General features: G+C 41.6%; 1 protein-coding gene across 1 annotated transcript; it reads left to right on the forward strand.

The window, feature by feature from the left end:
- Nucleotides 1-2371: 2371 nt before the first annotated feature.
- On the forward strand, nucleotides 2372-10396 carry CA7 (carbonic anhydrase 7). Its single transcript, XM_041407184.1, has 7 exons — nucleotides 2372-2411; nucleotides 4440-4637; nucleotides 7390-7508; nucleotides 8573-8668; nucleotides 8907-8969; nucleotides 9838-9993; nucleotides 10274-10396. The coding sequence occupies exons 1-7, from the start codon at nucleotides 2372-2374 to the stop codon at nucleotides 10394-10396; spliced, it is 795 nt and encodes a 264-aa protein (XP_041263118.1).
- The last annotated feature ends 7196 nt before the right edge of the window (nucleotides 10397-17592 follow it).

A 17592-nucleotide genomic window follows, 5' to 3' on the forward strand; every position in this document is an offset into this window, starting at 1 on the left:
TTGTCCTGGGCTGCTGCTCTGTTCTCTCATCACTCCTGGCAAAGGGGAATAAAACTCTAAGTGAGAAGGTTGGGGAAGACAGATTTCTGTTTGAAGGCACCTTGAAACATCTCACTGTAGAGAATGGAATTATGTCTTCCCATCACTCACTGTGAAGCAGACACTTCTGACATGGCGTGAAGAGCCCAGGAGAAATTTGTGGAAATCATGTCGCTTTTAGCTCAGCATTGGAGAAATCCACACCTTGAGCACCTACCACTCTGTTGTCTTCACTTCCATAAGTTCATGAGTGTGACGTAATTGTCCTGGATTCAAACTAGTAAAACAGAACAGAATTACATGATGACTGCACTTTTGAAGTGATAAATGATAATTTGAGGACAGAATCAGTAAAACCCATTCTTAGAGTCAGCCAATATCCAGAGGTATCAGGGTTACAGAATAACGTGATATTTATGTAAGCAGGACTGTTACCTTATATTAAAGGAAAATTTAATATTTTCCTCATAAAGAAAGAAGGCTGGCTGTGTTGGAAGTACATAAAGTTGTCATGTACACACTGACTATCATTACTAATGATACATTTTACAAGCTAAAGTTTTATTCAGGCTCTCTTTCCTTTCCCCTCAGGTATTGTCATTCCCCCTTTCCACTTTTTTAAATCCATCCATTTAAAACTCCATTTTGTGGAGTCTGCTTCCTGCCATGTCTTGAGGATATTTTCACCTGTCTCAGAGCTCTTCCTGTGCCAGATCTGCAGAGACCTGTGTGGGTTTGAGGGAGAAGATAAAAGCTGAAGGGGTCAATGGTGCCCAGTGCAGGTTGGGCACTGCAGTGCCCCTGTGCCCTGCGGGCTCACCTGAGCACAGTGTTGCTGTTTCTCTTGAAAACAGTTGCTCAGCATTCTCTGCCTTGCATGTGGGCTTCCCCAGCTTATGATCCGCTCTTTTAAAGCACAAAAATCCCTCTTCCATTTCTTTTCACTGCTGTATTGGTATTTTTTGTACTTTTCCCTAGAACAGCTTTCCTGACTCTGCATCTGAGTGAGTATTTTAAGGTTCTTATTCCAGTGTTGGGTGCCCACAAGGGCCTGTGTGCCCGGACTGTTGGGACATGGCCATAGCCAGTGTCTGTGCCAGGGACCTGAGCAGGTCACGCCAGCTTGGACCTGGAACACGTTGAGGAGCAGACCTGAGTAAGTCATTGTAGAACTCTCCTGTGGAGACCTTTGCAGCAGTTTGCATCCCTCTGTGATGCAAACTGTGATTTAGCTGGCATCAGCAATTCTTAAAGGTTTTACAGGTGACTGTCATGGAAACCTCCTGAAAAAGAAAATTAATACTTACAAGGCAGTACCACAACATAAAAGTTGCATAAAATGGTGTTATTGATTTCTTCCTTCCATATTCTTGATTCCATAATAGAAGAATCCCTATTTTTGTGTGCTATTGTCTTTGTGAAAATCAATGTATTTGTAAAATGTAGCCTTGACAGAGAGCATTTCCTCAGATCTAACAAATTTACAATGAAGGAGCTTTTATCCTTGCCCCAGAGACGTCTTAAGACATTTTACAGCTGCAGATTGGGTGTCCCACTGTAGCCTCTCCATGGCTTTAGCAGGGTGCAGACAACTGCTGGATCATTCCAGGTAACTGAGGCTTCACAGATCAACTCCTTTCTCTGGAGTCTGCTATGTTCTGTCCCTAATATAATCACGCTTCTAATTTTGTCCATTTAAAATGTTTCTTTAAAGTTGCAAAATTAAAATCAGATTGTCAATTAATCCTTTGTTTGATTTGTACCTTGTTTAAAAGCAGCACAAGAAGTTTTTTCCAAGATGAGAATGTTCTCCATCTCATCTAAGCACCAGTTGTGATTAATTACAGATCTGGTGAAAACACCATTCCTTTTCTGCAGCTGGCAGCAGGGTTTCAGAAGAGAGGCAGTGATCAGTGATGTTTCCCACTGCAGAACACAGATGTGAGAAGCACCAGTCCCACCTGCACAGGACTGTCCTGATGCTCAGAGCACCTTATGGCTTTTTCTTCCTTGGGGCAGAGAATGAGAAAACACTGATGTCTTTTCCTAAATTTGATCCACAGTTTGGCTTTCTCTCTAAGTCCTGAGACTTCAGTTATCTGAATTTTACATTTTCCTTCACCTGTACTGCCTTAGCAAATAGGGGGAGCAGGAGCAGGAGCAGGAAGGCTGGAGCTGGAGAACACGGGAGCTTTTCCTGTCCTGCAGGAATTTCTTTGGCTGCTCTGTATCTTTAAGGGGCTGACCCTATCCCACGGGGAGCCGCTATAAAGGCAGGTAGGCAGCAGTGCCCTGCTCAGGGAGCTGGAGCCAAGCAGGGGCAGCTCCTAAAATGACTGGCCACCACAGTTGGGGATATGGGCAGGCTGACGGTAGGTTATGGCATTTCCGTGCTGCATCTCTCTTGTCTTCCCCCACTCGTTTTCTTTCTAGAGCTGTTGCCTGAGCCCTGCAGAGCTGCCTGCATTTTGATGTCTGCAAGAATCAAGTATATACAGCAGGTAATTAATTACTTTATTGATAATCAATAGCACCCAGAAAGCGGCACCAAAAGATGTGCAAGTTTACGTCTGCTGCCTTTCAGTGTTGCAATCAACATTCCTAAACTGAGGGAAGCAGTTTGAATGCTTTGAGTTTTTTTCAGACTGCAGATATTACAGATGGGTCCCTTTCCAAAATGCTGTTATAAAAAAGATTACCTGTGTCTCTCTCCAAAAGCACTTCTGTTAGGTAAAGAGGATTTAGTAGAGCAGTAATAGATCTCCAGATCTGTGCAGTTGCTGAAATGTGATATCTAGGCTTTCATAAAAGTGAATAAAATAAGCTATATGTTATGTATGTCTAGTACATCAATAAATTGTACAGATCAGTATCAGATCTCTTACAGAACAAGTTATGCTTTCTGATTTGACAGATTTTAATTTAGTCCTCCTCCTTTGCTTCCCACCTCCAAGGATGCGTGTCACAGCGCAGGGGGGGATGTGGAGCTCCTGAAAGATTGCCACAGTAGTGTTGTGTAGTGCCTGGATCCTTTACAGACAGGGTGGATGAGTGGCTGATGCTGGCCAATGAGACAATTGCATAACTTGCAGGAGTCTCTCTCCTTGCAGCAATTATTTTAGCTGCTGAGTGTCCAACAAGAGTCTTTTGTATAACCTTCAGGGGTCAGTCTCTTTCTTAACAGCAATTCCTTTTGTTTCTGAACAATTCTGTGAGTCTGAAAGCAAGTTTGAATAGCAAGTGAAGCTGGTTAGTGCTAGTAAGTAATGTTATGTATTTGTGCTTGTAGCTAGGAGAATAGAGCTATGGGTACTCTTATGAAGCTTGTGAGAGCCAAATGATATTGCCTTAGCTTGTGTAAGAGCATTTAATTCCTAAATCTGCTTTCTAGGCAGGCTGAGAAAAGATATTATTTTATAAGCTTAGCAGAAAGTGTCAAAGCCAAGTAACAGTGTAATAGATCACTGTTGTGTTATGTAAACTCAAGGAGGCTAAATACCTGTGCTTGATTTAAAAAAAGCTTCCCCTTGTGAAAATATGTGAGACTGCTACAATTAAAAATGTGCTTCTTGAGAATCCTGAATTACAATTGTTACTGTTACACTTCATGCACAGAAGCAGCAGAGGAATTTAATTGCTGCTTTCACTACCATAGCAAAGTAGAAAATGAGCCATAAGAAACAGGAATTCATTGATATGGATAGGAATTCTTTGATATGGATAGGCTTTCGTTATCTCAAATGGCTTAAGAATCTTCCAGCTCTGGCAGCAGAGTTCTGATATTCAACTGGGCTTTTCCCCCTCTCTATTGAGGTCAGGAAGTCCCAAAGCATTAATTATCATCCTGTATCCTTCACTCAGGTTAGAGAGATACCATAAGGGGCATGAGTGAAGAATGGAGCTGTCTCAAAGATTTACTGCAGTCATAAAATTATTTAAAAATAACTGCATAGTCAGTAGCTAAGAGATTGAGTCATCTGCATCTAATTTGAATTGCTGGAGCTTTTACACTCTCTTTCCCAGGGAGAATTAAATGCTTTTTCTTTGGGGAGTGTGTTTGTGCATGCAAATGTTTACCCCTGTACCCACCTTGGAACACCTTACCAAGGTAACTGCAGCCTCTGCAGAGACAGAGTGGCACAGGTGACTCGGGTACAGCAGTCTCTGCCATGATCTCCTCAGTGTGTTCTGGACAAGATATTTGAATCCCCATCTTGTTGCAGCCTGCTTGTGCTAATAAAACCACACCAGCCTAGAATTTAAATTAATTTCTCACATTCCAAACATTGGAGTCACTCTTGCTGAGCAAGCTTTATTTAAAGCCTCCTGCAAACCCATAATGACCATTCTGTGTATGGTGGGAAGGAAATAATGCTGCTTTCCTTTGCTTGCTGTTGAAGGCCCTGCTGAGTGGCACAAAGCTTACCCCATTGCCCAGGGGAACCGCCAGTCCCCCATCGACATCGACTCTGCACGGGCAGTGTATGACCCCAGCCTGCAGCCGCTCATCATCTCCTACGAGTGCTGCACCTCCCTCAGCATCTCCAACACGGGCCACTCCGTCATGGTGGAGTTTGAGGACACTGATGACAGGGCAGGTGAGACTAGCACAGCCAGCTAACTCAGAACACCAGCTCCGGACTTAGTGGGGGAAGTAATTAAGCACATTCTGTACGGAGTAACTTCTGTGATGTATAATTTCAGCTCAGAACAAGGCATGTGACTGGAGCTGTTTATATTTTGTCCTCACTTGCAGCCTCTCTAGCAATGCAATATCACAGATCAATAAGTGTTCCTTCATTAGGAAAAGCTCTTGCGTCAGGAAAATGAGAGGTTTGGTTGCAGTTCTTTTCTTTTAGATGAGAATTGAAGTTTGCTGGGCATTTCTCCAGCACTGCCAGACCACATCCAGGACCCAGAGCGGGGATGTAAGCTCCTCAGTGCCCTGGTTTTGATCACCCCAATCAAAGATGCCAATTCACGTGCCAGCTCTGGCTCAGTGCCCAGCTCCCACCCACAGGGAAGGGAAGAGGATAAGCAGAGCTGGGTCATCATAATCGTAATCGCTGCACCAATTTGTACCTGGACAGGTTACTGTTACCTTACATTTTCTTCTTTCCTCCCTGACTTGTAGGCCTTCAGTTTCTTCAGAAATTAGAAAATCTTCAGCTCATTCTGGGTTCTGAGTTGGTAGCAGCCAGCTTTGGATGTTGGACTGGCTGCAGTTGTACATTATTCTTGTCTCAGCCCTTGGCGGAGAATGTAAATTCTTTAAGTGATTGATTATTTCTTCTGTTGGGTCTGTTTCCATGGTAGTGCTTTTACATCTGGGGGTAGGGGAAGAGCATTCAAATGGAGATGATAAAGCAGCTGATAAATGGAAAGAGTGCATTAAAAAAAAAAAAAAAACCAAAAAAAAACAAACCAAAAAGAACTGGAACAATTCGTAAACTTATCAGCTGATTTAATCTTCCTTTTGGGTGTGCTGATTGATGCAAGCTAAGTAGGATACCTTGATATTGAAAACAAATTACTTTTTCTGTGAAGTGGCTTGTTTGTCCTGGTAACCCTTTGAAATAAGGCCTAAAGGTCAATATTCCAGACATCTTGTTTTAAAATTTCTCTTCTGGAATGAATTTAAGAACTTGCTCAATGGGATGGTCAAGTTTTTAAGCATCTTTACTGAACTTGCAAAGAAGACTGGATGAGCATTTTCCACTTTTACTGCGCAGATCTGTTTAGAGTGTCACCCTACAAATAGAATTTGTAAAACCTCTCTGGAAGTATTATCTTATCTTGGTAACTACTTCAATGCAATTTTCAGCTGAACTGTATCTGTGTAACAGCGAACTTTATTAAGCTTTAGAAGTTTAAAAACATCTATTACTCTGCACTTAGAGGCACAGACTCAGAGCACCTGCCAGGAATGAGACCCTTTCTACACTAAGCATGTCTTGTTTCAATAACACTTTTTCAAGGAAGATGACTGCTAGGAGTGGGAAACATGGTTTAAACTGCTTTTAGTTGTGTTGAAATAAATAGATCTAGTGACTCAAAGCTCTGCATAAATGACACAACAGAATCTTGACAGTAATCCATAATAGGTAAACTTCTTAAAATATTAGGGACAGGTGATGCATTCTTTTGCTAACTTTAGAAAAACGTACTAGGAGTATTTATATCCTTAATTAATACTAAAACCTTTGCTTTGGCAAGGCCAGCTGGAAGCATGCACATGTGGTATAGCACTGTGCAAGCCCCAGCTTTCACTCTAAATAAAATGTTATGAACTGCACTGAGGATACAAGCTGTACCGATATTAAATGTAATTTTAATTTTCTTAATGTGAGACTCTGATCCAGTCTTGAGGTCTGTTGGACAAAGTGTATTAGATTTGGTGGCATATAAAATTACAGGGATTACTGATGCTGTGACAAAATATCTTCTATAGGTGGCATCTTAAACATTTGTCTGTGCTTAGGTGTTATTTCTAAATGATGTATGAAGTGTCTCTGTGGCATTTCCTTACCTTTAGAAGGTGATTTGAGGTTGAGTGGTGTCGTGTGAAGTACCAGCTATTATATTTCCTCTTTTATGGGATCAGGTATTTAAAGGAAATGGAATATAGATAACCTCCACTGAAAGTAAAGATACTGTAAGAAGGAAATACTTATCTGAATTGTCTAGCTGATGTTCAGGGTATAAGGTTTCCTTGGAGCCTTCTCCTCTCCAGCTGAACAATCCCAGCTGTGCCAGCCTTTCCTCCCAGCAGAGCTGCTCCATCCTCTGCTCATCCTGGTGCCTCCTCTGGGCTCTCTGCAGCAGCTCCAGGTCCTGGCTGTGCTGGTCCCAGGGCTGGGGCAGCTCTGCAGGTGGGCTCTCACCTGAGGGGCAGAGGGGCAGAATCCCCTCCCCTGCTGCCCACGCTGGGCTCAGCCCAGGGCAGGGGGGTTCAGGGCTGGGCCAGGGCCAGCTCTCACCCACAGCACCCCCAGGTCCCTCTCCCAGGGCTGCTCCATCTGTTCCACTTGTATTTATTGTGTTTAACAGGAAAGGCATAAGTGTGGTTACCACATCTTCATGTGTCAAATATGCTCTTTCAAGACAGCTAGAAATTCTGTACAGGTAGCCACACAGTGTTTTTAATTTACATTTTCAAATGAGTTTTGATGCTCTCCATGAATAAATCCATCCCTTTTAAATGCCTGGATGATGCATCTTTTGCACGCTGGGAGAGGCTGCTGGCTTTTTTCCACTATTGTGCCAATAGTGGTTAGTTTTACTAGCAGGAAGCTGAAAAGCCAGAATGCTTAAGCTTCTTTATTTTTTTTTTTGTGTTCTTCTGCCTAGCAATCAGTGGAGGGCCCTTTCAGAATCCATTCCGGCTAAAGCAGTTCCACTTCCACTGGGGCACCACACACAGCCAGGGATCAGAGCACACCATTGATGGAAAACCTTTTCCTTGTGAGGTAAGGAGGATGCATTTTCACAGATGGGATTATTTCATGCAAATGATGTTGTCACATGACTTTGTCTGCAGTGGGGGCAGGATTAGGATTCTGATTCCTTGCTCATCATGGGAAGGTTAGCTATCCCTGCCCTCCTAGCTGAATGGGGAGAGGAGAGATAAGGACATGAGGAAAGGCTTGTGAGTCAGGATAAGAGCAGGGAGAGCTCCCTCACCAATTACTGACACAGCAGAACAAAAAAATCTATTAACAACCAAATCAGAGTAGGATAATGACAAATAAAAACTGAATCTTAAAACAGGTTCTCCTCACCCCTCCTTTCTTGCTGGGTGTAACTTTAGTCCCAGCTTTCTCCACCTCTGCCCTGAGTGGTGCAGGGGGATGGGGAATGGGGGCTGTGCTCAGCTCATCCCAGGCTGTCTCTGCTGCTCCTTCCCCCTCAGGGGAAGGGCTCCTCACATCTTCCTGTGCTCCAGTGTGGGTCCCTCCCACAGGGGACAGTGAGCTCCTTGAGCTTCTCCAGCCCGAGAGCTTCCCATGGGCTGCAGTCCTTGAGGAGCTGCTCCAGCCTGGTCCCTTTGCATGGGTGCAGTCAGTCCTTCAGGAGCTGCTCCAGCCTGGTCCCTTTGCATGGGTGCAGTCAGTCCTTGAGGAGCTGCTCCAGCCTGGTCCCTTTGCATGGGTGCAGTCAGTCCTTCAGGAGCTGCTCCAGCCTGGTCCCTTTGCATGGGTGCAGTCAGTCCTTCAGGAGCTGCTCCAGCCTAGTCCCTTCCTTGTGATCATGAGCTGGGGAAGCTTCTGGCAGTTTCTCACAGAAGCCACCCCTGTACCCTCCCACTCCCAAAGCCTGGCCATGCCACCCCCGTGTGGGCTGTTACAGAAAACTTGCCTGGTTCCTGCCCACACTCATGGACCTGTCCAAAGGATTGAACTGCTTCATGTTGCCATCAATGCCTTTGACACAAAACTGTTCTGTTATGAACAAGTGCTAGTGCTATCAATGAGAAACCATGTTCATAACTTCGATTGCTAATTTAATTCTTATTTGTTATTTTTCTTTAAAGCTTCACTTAGTACATTGGAATGCCAGAAAATATGCAACATTTGGAGAGGCAGCAGCAGCTCCAGATGGCTTGGCAGTAGTTGGTGTTTTCTTGGAGGTAAGAATTGTAAAAATAGCATGTTTACATGATAAAAAGCATTATGCTGTAAAGTGTTTGAGGACTATGCCACATATTTAAGAAGTGCTTAAGGAAAACAGACAACTTACTGGAAGCATTAATGCATTGCAAATTGCTGAAAACTTTGGTAGGAATGTTAAGATTTGAGTAAGAAAGCAACCCCTAAATTAAAGCGTAGTTGTAGTCCTTATTTAACCAGTCTATTCCATTCTTTTAGATTGGAAAGGAACATGCCAGTATGAACAGACTCACTGATGCTTTATACATGGTAAAATTTAAAGTAAGTTCTAAGCTTTTTAAATTTGCTTCTGGGATATCCTTTAAAAATCACGCTCATGTACATCTTTGAGACAAAAATGAAAGATCGCCCGCCCACAGATCCTCCCATAACTAGAACATAACTGTAGTTGTAGCTTCTTTTTCTCCTCCAAAGTTCATATTATTTTTCTAATCTCAGGTGCCTCACAAGGCTATGCTGACCCCACTGATCATCCAGAGGTTTTTCCTTTCCCAAAAAAGTCTAAAATCCACAGCTCCCTGACCCTTGAGACTCATCTCTTAGACTCAGCAAAATAATCCTTTTGGATCCTCCTACAGCCTGAAGAATGTTGCTCTAGACTGTGGTACTTAAGGCAATCACTGCTTTAGGCAACACCCCCTTTCTATTTCTACCAGTCTTTTGCTTGATGTATCTTCCTCTATCAATCCACCTTCCTCTAATTTTAGACTTGAAGGTTTGATTTTTTTTTTTAAAGCCAATATTTACCATAGCAGACAATAACTGTAGGATTTAAATTTTGCTACTGAAATAGATGAGAAAGTAATGAAACTAGGAACTCTGCTGTGATATTGTCTATACTCATACTGAACACTATATACAGAACACACTTCCTGCATTATTTTTGGGCCTGTTGTGACAAGAGGTGAATTTTGGTAGAGATCAGTGGTGCAGGACCTCCAAGTCCAGTAAGCCAGCATTAGGCATCACACTTGCCATCTACTTTTGGCTAACAGTTGTAAGGCAGACAAACCTTAACATAATTTTCCTTTCCCCTATTTTTAAGGCTACTTCAGCATTTTCTTCTCTCAAAAAAGGTATTTTACCTGCACTTAAAAGGATAAATTTCAAGTCTATTTTCTTTTCCCAGGGAACAAAAGCTCAGTTTAGAGGCTTCAATCCTAAATGTCTCCTGCCCTTGAGTCTAGATTATTGGACGTACCTCGGTTCTCTGACAACCCCACCCCTTAATGAGAGTGTGACATGGATAGTGCTGAAAGAGCCCATAAGAATCTCTGTGAAACAGGTAAATTTCTGATACTCTCTGTTATTGTAGCATTCAATGCTGGATAAGCAGGAAAAGACTGTTGTGATTTGAGATTAGGCCAAATTAAAAGTCTCTGAATATTTGGCCTGTTTAATCCTCAGGCTTCTGTCAATTTCTGTTAATACTCTCTAGGAGCTTTGCTTGAACTTGTTCAATTAACTGATTAAAATATACTGAACATTTCCTTTTAGTCCTTTTTAAAAAAACATTACTGTTGATTGCCCCCTTGAGCAGTGAATTGTTTCCCCTGAACTTCCAGCTGGAGAAATTCCGCATGCTGCTCTTCACCGGTGAGGAAGACCAGAGGATCCAAATGGCCAATAACTTTCGCCCCCCTCAGCCTCTGAAGGGGAGAATTGTTCGAGCTTCCTTCAAGGCCTGAAGAAAACTGATAATGGCCCTGAGATATCCAAGAGCTTCCACATGTGAGATACTCTAAACAGAAACTCTGGTCTGCAGACCACTCATGGAACACCCAAGACAGGCATTTCCATGAACCCTCTCCTTGGACAGGGATAATCTTCTGGCTTTCTATTTTATTTAAAGTGCTCATTCTTTGGACAAATGGCATCTTTTTAACCAGCACTATTTAATATAAGGGATAGCTGAGAGAACTAGGTTGTTATCCAAGACCTGAAACTCTATGAATTTAAAATGACATTAAAAATCCAACTTTATATAAAATGGAAAATTGTGTAGTGATCTATTAGTGCCGATGGCCACAACTTGTACTTGTCTCATTTGATACGTGAGGAAACAGTAATCAAGAATTTTGGACGAACTGGTCTTAAATTTTCCTTACTGATCCTTACCATTTGCTGAGCTCTGATTTAAAGATTGCTTTCACTGGATTCTTGCTGCCTGATGACACGTATGAGTAGCACTAGAAAAAAGTTCTTAACTCACTTCAAGTAGGCCCTGGTGTGAAAATTAAATATATATTTTAAATCTACTGTTCTAAGATGCTATCTTACAATGTAATGCTTTGTTGAAAAGCAGAGCAGTTTATTGCAATGTTATTTAGGTATTTGTCCTTTCAGCCCATGCAGAACACAGGACCACAGTGCCCTGGTCAGGGTCAGTTTGGTTGAGGAGTTCCTCTGTAGTGATCCAGGTGTGTTTTGTGTTCCTCAGTTGCTCAGATTCTACCTCAGCTCAGCGCTATGCTCTGCAATATGACCTCCTTCAGTGTCTGCCCTACAGAGAGCAGCTATTTTGTTTCCTTTAGGGACCTAACATGGGTAGATCTTGTCTGCCCTGAGTGAGCATTGCTGCACAGACCCTCCCTGCCCCAGGGCTGCCTGGCAGGGATGCTCCCAGCACACACAAGGCTTCAGCACTCCTGAGTCCTTTTACCTCTGCAAAATTGCTTTAGAACAGCCACGTGTTGGTTCTGCAACTTAGGGACAAAATTCTGACTCTGGTACTCAATACTGTGATGTTCCCTGTGACTACCCACAGTCGATTCCCAGCTCCTTGAGTTCTGGGCCACATGGCCTGTTCTGTCTGTGTAGTTCAGGTAGAAATGGCTGATGTTGATCACTTTCCATCAGCTGAGATGGAGAAATCAGGACGTACAAGGCCAAGGGAAGTGGGGAGAAGGGAGAACAGCAGCTGCTGTGGCTGCTCTCCTTTCTCCAGGGAAGCATGACAAGAGATGTGGAGCACAGTACAAGGAGTGAAAGACTGGAATTCTGCTCCTCAAATCTCTGTGGTTTTTCTGGTACACTGACCTAAAACTTTGTTTCTCAGTTTCCTCTTATGTAGAAAGAGGGTAACACTGACCTCTACCTCACAGGGCTGTTGTGAGGGCTAATTCAGCATTGTTTTAGATGTGAGATTCTTATCCAGGAGATGCTAAGGCAATGGAAAATCCTTACAAAATGCAATGGTTTTAGCTATTATGAATGTATTATGAACTTTGCTAGTAATGCAAACTGGTATTGTAGAAACTCTATTTAATGTATCTTAATTTCTTTAACAAATTAAATAAATGAGACTTTAAAATCACGTGTGCATATCTTCATCCTTCTTTTTGAGAAGACCCACCTCTCCCTGTTTACAGCATCACTTTTCTTGGATTTTCATTAACAGAAATTATGTTTGTTTTCAACAGTTGCATCTCTTTTGGATCACGGAATGCTTTAACTGTTTATCTTCAGTTCTGCAGAAACCTTGCCTAAGCTACTGTGGAATGATCTAAGTACAGATAAGAGTTATCCCTCTCAAGTTTGTGGACATGTTTTTAAATTCTTGAAATTATTTCTGACCCCTCTTTTTAGTCTGTATCACAGTTCTTACCACCTTTTGGGACTAACACTTTCTGTTTGAACTTAATCCTTTCACTTAAGTTCTAACATACTGTATACCTTGAATGACTTTTTGCCCAGAATTAAATTATCATTAATCTTATGTTGCTGTTAAAATTTACATTGAGATGCATTCTAAAATGTAAAAAGTCTTTCAAAACAACTTACATTTTGATAGCAAAAAAAAAATTTATTAGGGGCAAATTTAAAATACTTTTCTGATTAAAATATAACCAATATTATTTACCATATGTACCATAATCAAGCTGTCCCAGCACTGCTGCATTAATATTAGATGTTCACAGAGCAGGTCAAGATCAGCATTTTCAATGTTTTCCTCTCATTTTAGGCATAGGCAGAGGTTTCTGCTCCCTGTCTCTCACAGTAGGTAAAGAGGGCTTGTGTTCTGAAACTTTGTCCAGTTTTCCCCAGTTCCAACCCCTCAATCTAAAAAAAAGTTTGTCTGCTGTGACCTTGCACACAGTACTTAAGCTTCTTTGAAGGTGGTTTATTCATGAACAGCAGAAGGATAATATTTAGCTTACACAGTTATTGTAAAAGCTCAGCCATTGCAAAGAGCTTTAAATGCTGCATTGCCCCAAGGTGTTCCCTTCCAGGGAGAAGCTGAACTGTACCTTCCTGCAGAAATAAATTTGATTTTGCTTACAGAGTTTTTTGGTTGTTTAGGTTATGGGGTTTTTTTCCACATTGTTGGATGCAAGAACGTGCTCTATTTTTTACCACAGGGAAGTAAAATATAAAAGAAAGACTTTTATATCCTTTGTTTCTTTAGACCCTGATCATCCAATAAAAGCCACAAATATTTATTGGATAAACACCTATTTAATGCACCTCATTTATTCTGAGACTGAACAATTCTAAACCAGAAGCTATCCTTACCTTTTACCAAGTTGTTGTGTTGAAGGAAAAATGGGAGTTGACTGTAATTATTCCAGCAAGAGTTCACTTTCCTTCTCCTGGGATTGCAACCATCCTGACTGAGAGAACAGAGGCCTCACATTTAGGACAGCAATTGAACTTGCACAGTGGTAAAAACTGGATTAAAAATGCCATCTAGTGGCTTTCCTTCCCTTTCTTGCCACCATGCTTAAAACAATTGTCAAGGCCCATTCAATCAAAATACGACAGATGAGAGAATTTAACACTAACAGTAATAGTTTGTAAAGATATGAGTGAGTGCCATTGAAAACCCCTTGCTAGCTCTGCATATGTAGTCATTGGAACTCCTTCCTCAGACAAAAATCAGCCTGACAAAAGAAGCTCCATAAACCAGCTACAATTTTTTGTTCCTCATTTCACTGCTGAGCACAGAGATCCTCTGCTTGGTGAGCTGCACACTCTCTTAACTTTTGCTTTTAAACTTTAATAGCTGTAGTTACAGTACAACTTTGGGATTTTTCACCAATCTCTTGCAAGCAGAAATATTTTTAGGCAGTTTCCATTGTACATATGATATATGTATGATATATCAGATATGATATATCAGAATTATAATGGCATGTTTCATTATGAGGGTAAATTAATCCAAATAAAAGAATTGGGGAAAGGTTTTGCAAGGTACCTCAACACCAGATGGTGCTTTTGGCAGAGTTCAAAGTTCAGAAAGATAAAAAAGCGAGCATTTCAAGAAAAAACAGAGATAAGCCTGAAGAAAATGGAGTGTTATCTTATACCTAAGTGTACCTGCTTTCCTCTCTGAATTCCTCTGCATGCAGAAGTGACCATTTAGTAACAGCACCAAGCATTGAAGGCCTGTCTCTGCTCTGCCTGGGAGAGCAGGGGTCTTACACTTTTTCTCCCTAACCCTGAGGAAAGCACAGCAGAGGATGGACCCTGACTGACTTGCACAGAAGTATTTCCAACTTGCACAGCTGTAAGGCAGGGAACTTTCACTCCTCCGATGTTCCATTTATGCTGCTACTTGCGCTGCATTTGAAATTTAGTAACATTTCAGCATCTTACTCCAGGTTGTGAACAGCAACATAGTAATGCAAATCATTTAATTTCATATCAACAGAGTGGAATATTAAATAAAATTTAGGAGCCAGCTCACTGTTTGTTTGAGGAGGAGAAGGTGGAAGGAGGAGAGAGAGGAAAGGAATATAACCACTTTTTTACACGTGAGCCTTTATTCCCAAGACTTTCCTGGACTTGAAAACTGACCCAAGAAATGTAAATTTACTTTTACAGAACTTTAATAAACATTTGTTTGTTTAACTAAAACCATTTTGAGCAACATCCAATAAAAATGATCCATGTGGCATTCAGATCCCATTGCAGCAACTGGGAAGAGACCTTTGCACCAGTGCAATTACCTTGACTTAACCTGGGTCTTCAGATTAACCTGCAGCTCCAGACACTGCTGAGCCTCTGCTGCAACAGGAGAGGCTAAGTGAAGCTTGAGAGCTGGAATGGCACCTTTCCTACCATTGTTCATGCTGTTTACCTCTGTTCAATGATGTTTCTTGCAGCTTGCCTTCCTTCCTAGTAGTTGAGTGTTTGGTTTAGATTACTTAGGAAGATCAGACAGGAAATAGCTGCAACCAAACTAGAAAGTGCAGTTGCTCTAACAGACCTAGAGCCACCCTCATTTCTCCATTTGTTTGTAGGTTTTGTGTGTTTATAATAAGAGATTGCTGCATCTGTGGTGCCAATTTGCCTTTTGTGAAAATCCAAAATGTCATATACAGCAGATGACATATCATTATTCAAAGGGCAAGCTAGAGCCAGCAAACAGGGTTCATTCTTAAAGGTGCTCAGCATGAAGGTGTTTTGTGGGCTGGTGCTGTTTCCTTTCCAAAAGCTGGTTATTAGACTATAGAGCTTTTTGTGCAAAAGCACAAAACTCAGTCCATGTTCACTGAGATGGGCCAGAGAGACAGCTTGTTCAAAGGACCCAGCTTCCTTTGCATGTTCACAAATTTCCAAAGGGTTTGGATCTATTGCTGTTTTCTAACCTGTATCACTAGGCTGAGTCTCTTTATTGCAGAAAAACTTCTGAAAACTAGGAAACTACTTTTAGTAGTAATTTACTAGTTTTTTTTTTTTTTTTGGTTTTTTTTGTTTTTGATTCAAACTTTTTTGCTGCTGGTCAGCTTTTTGACAAAAGGATTGGCTATTTATTAGAAATATTAGTCCAATTTTTAACTTGCTTTCTTAGGTATATCTGGCTTATTTGGTGTTTCTGATCTTTGTGTGTCCCCATAACAAGAAATGTTTACAGGAGTCACAGACTTTCATGAGTATCAGCGAGGTCATGGAAAGTAATCCGTGCTGGCACCTGCTGTGAAGGCAGTGAGGATGAGGAGCAGCTGTTTGCAGCCTCTGGAAGCAGAAGATGTTTAAATTGCACCAAAGCAGCCACAGCCAGTTGTCCAAACGAACAAGCAGGGGGGGAAATAACATTCTATAGGAAAGAAAGAAGGAAACCCCAAATAGTGCAGTCTGGCCTAAACAAGAACACAGAAATGAGTTCAAGAATGTATTTCCACAGAAAAACAGAGTTGCTAACTCTCAGCAGATAAGATTGTTCCTTGAAAAAAGTCTAAATATATGATCTGCTATATTTTAACACATAGCTGCACCTCAATACAATACCTGGAATTAGACTAATTTTCTTATAAATACAGGTAAGGATTTTCTTCTGGCACAGGACTAAACTTTCCTCACCTATAACCAGGCAAGTCAAAACCAAATCTGAGTTTTATTTAAAGAAACTAGAGTTCTAATTTTTTTCAATGCAAATGAAGAGCATAGAGCACTATGGCAACCAAGCACAGTTGCTACAGAAATTTGCCATTTTTGATATTCCTAAAGGCAAAAACACTGCAAGCCTGAGCAATACAATTTCTCTCCTCAGATGGAATCAGAGAGTAGCATTTCTACTATTTTTTCCTTTAATTATATATCACTTTAGTTCATCAACATAATCAAACACTCCAAAGCAGAATCTAAATCTCAATTCAAGTTGATATTCAGCCCTGTCAAGTACCTTCAATATGGTATTCCTTCTTGTGTTTAGAAAGCGTGGAGTGAAAGGGACATGTCCTGCAGGACTGTTAATTGCTTCACTTTCATTTACTTGGTTCCTAAGTCACTTCAGCGTATGCATATGAATTTATGAAATTGCTGCACGAACATGTGAGCAATAAGTTACAGTTTTCATCTGAAGAGAAGCATTTCACCACGGTGGGAGTGCAGGAAACTCAGAGCAGTCAGGCTTGTTTTCAGGCTGCTGTGTCAGGCTTTATCAGTTTTGTACATGGCAGAAAAGCTGAAAATTGGTAGGGCAGAAGGAAGAATCATTAAATCATGGAGTATCCTGAGTTGGAAGGGATCCACAAAGGTGACTGAGTCCAGCTCCTGTCCCTGCACAGACACCCCAACAATCCCAGCCTGTGCATCCCTGGAGCAGTGCCCAAAGGCTCCAGGAGCTCTGGGAATGGCTGGGACCATTCCCTGGGAGATCCCGAAGCTGCTGTTGGTGGATCTGAGCACTGGACAGAGCAGAGAGATGCAGCTAAGGGCTGCCCTGGGCGTCCTCTTCCAGCTCAGATTTGTCAGGCAGATAAAATAATTACATCAAACTTAAGGTGGTTTTTATTTTGGTATGTGCTAAAATATTGCTGTGAAAATTTTTTTTAAGATGACCTACTTTTTTGTATGCTCCTCCATGCGACATGAAACTATTGTTTCATTGTTTTAATAAAAACAAGAAACAGGTGAAAGCTCAGAGTCATCTCATCTGGGGCACTTGCACCACATTGCACATTATTCATTATTCAACTAAAAATCCTTCAGTACAAGAAGCTAGGCAAATTGAAAAACGCACTGATAGTATCAAAGCCTCTTGTGACTTGCGAGCCTCTGTTTTTGCAAAAAAAAAAAAAAAAAAAAATTGTTAGAGGTTTCAAAGCAGGGACTACTTAGTAACCACTGCGTTAACATCGGTAACTATTGATTAACCTCCCTGCACTTTGGGCCCATTCCTTCCCCTCCTCATGGGGCTTAGAACCGCTCAGTGGAAATGTTAACCGAGACAGGCAGTCATATGAAACCAAAAAACCTGGGACTCAGCAAAATGAGCCCTTTTGTCCTCCATAATTTATATGGCAAGTTAATTACGAAAGAGCTTTGCGATTTTGAGCCTCATCAGTCCTCAGCGCTGAAGGGTGTGCAACCGTACTGGAAAAACACCCGAAAAGCCGAGAGGTCGTCGCTCAAGGAAACAGCGTGGTTTTCAACGTTA

Source organism: Onychostruthus taczanowskii, unplaced genomic scaffold (assembly GCF_017590055.1).
Source record: "Onychostruthus taczanowskii isolate IOZ18803 unplaced genomic scaffold, ASM1759005v1 scaffold258, whole genome shotgun sequence".
Classification (NCBI taxonomy): Eukaryota; Metazoa; Chordata; class Aves; order Passeriformes; family Passeridae; genus Onychostruthus; species Onychostruthus taczanowskii.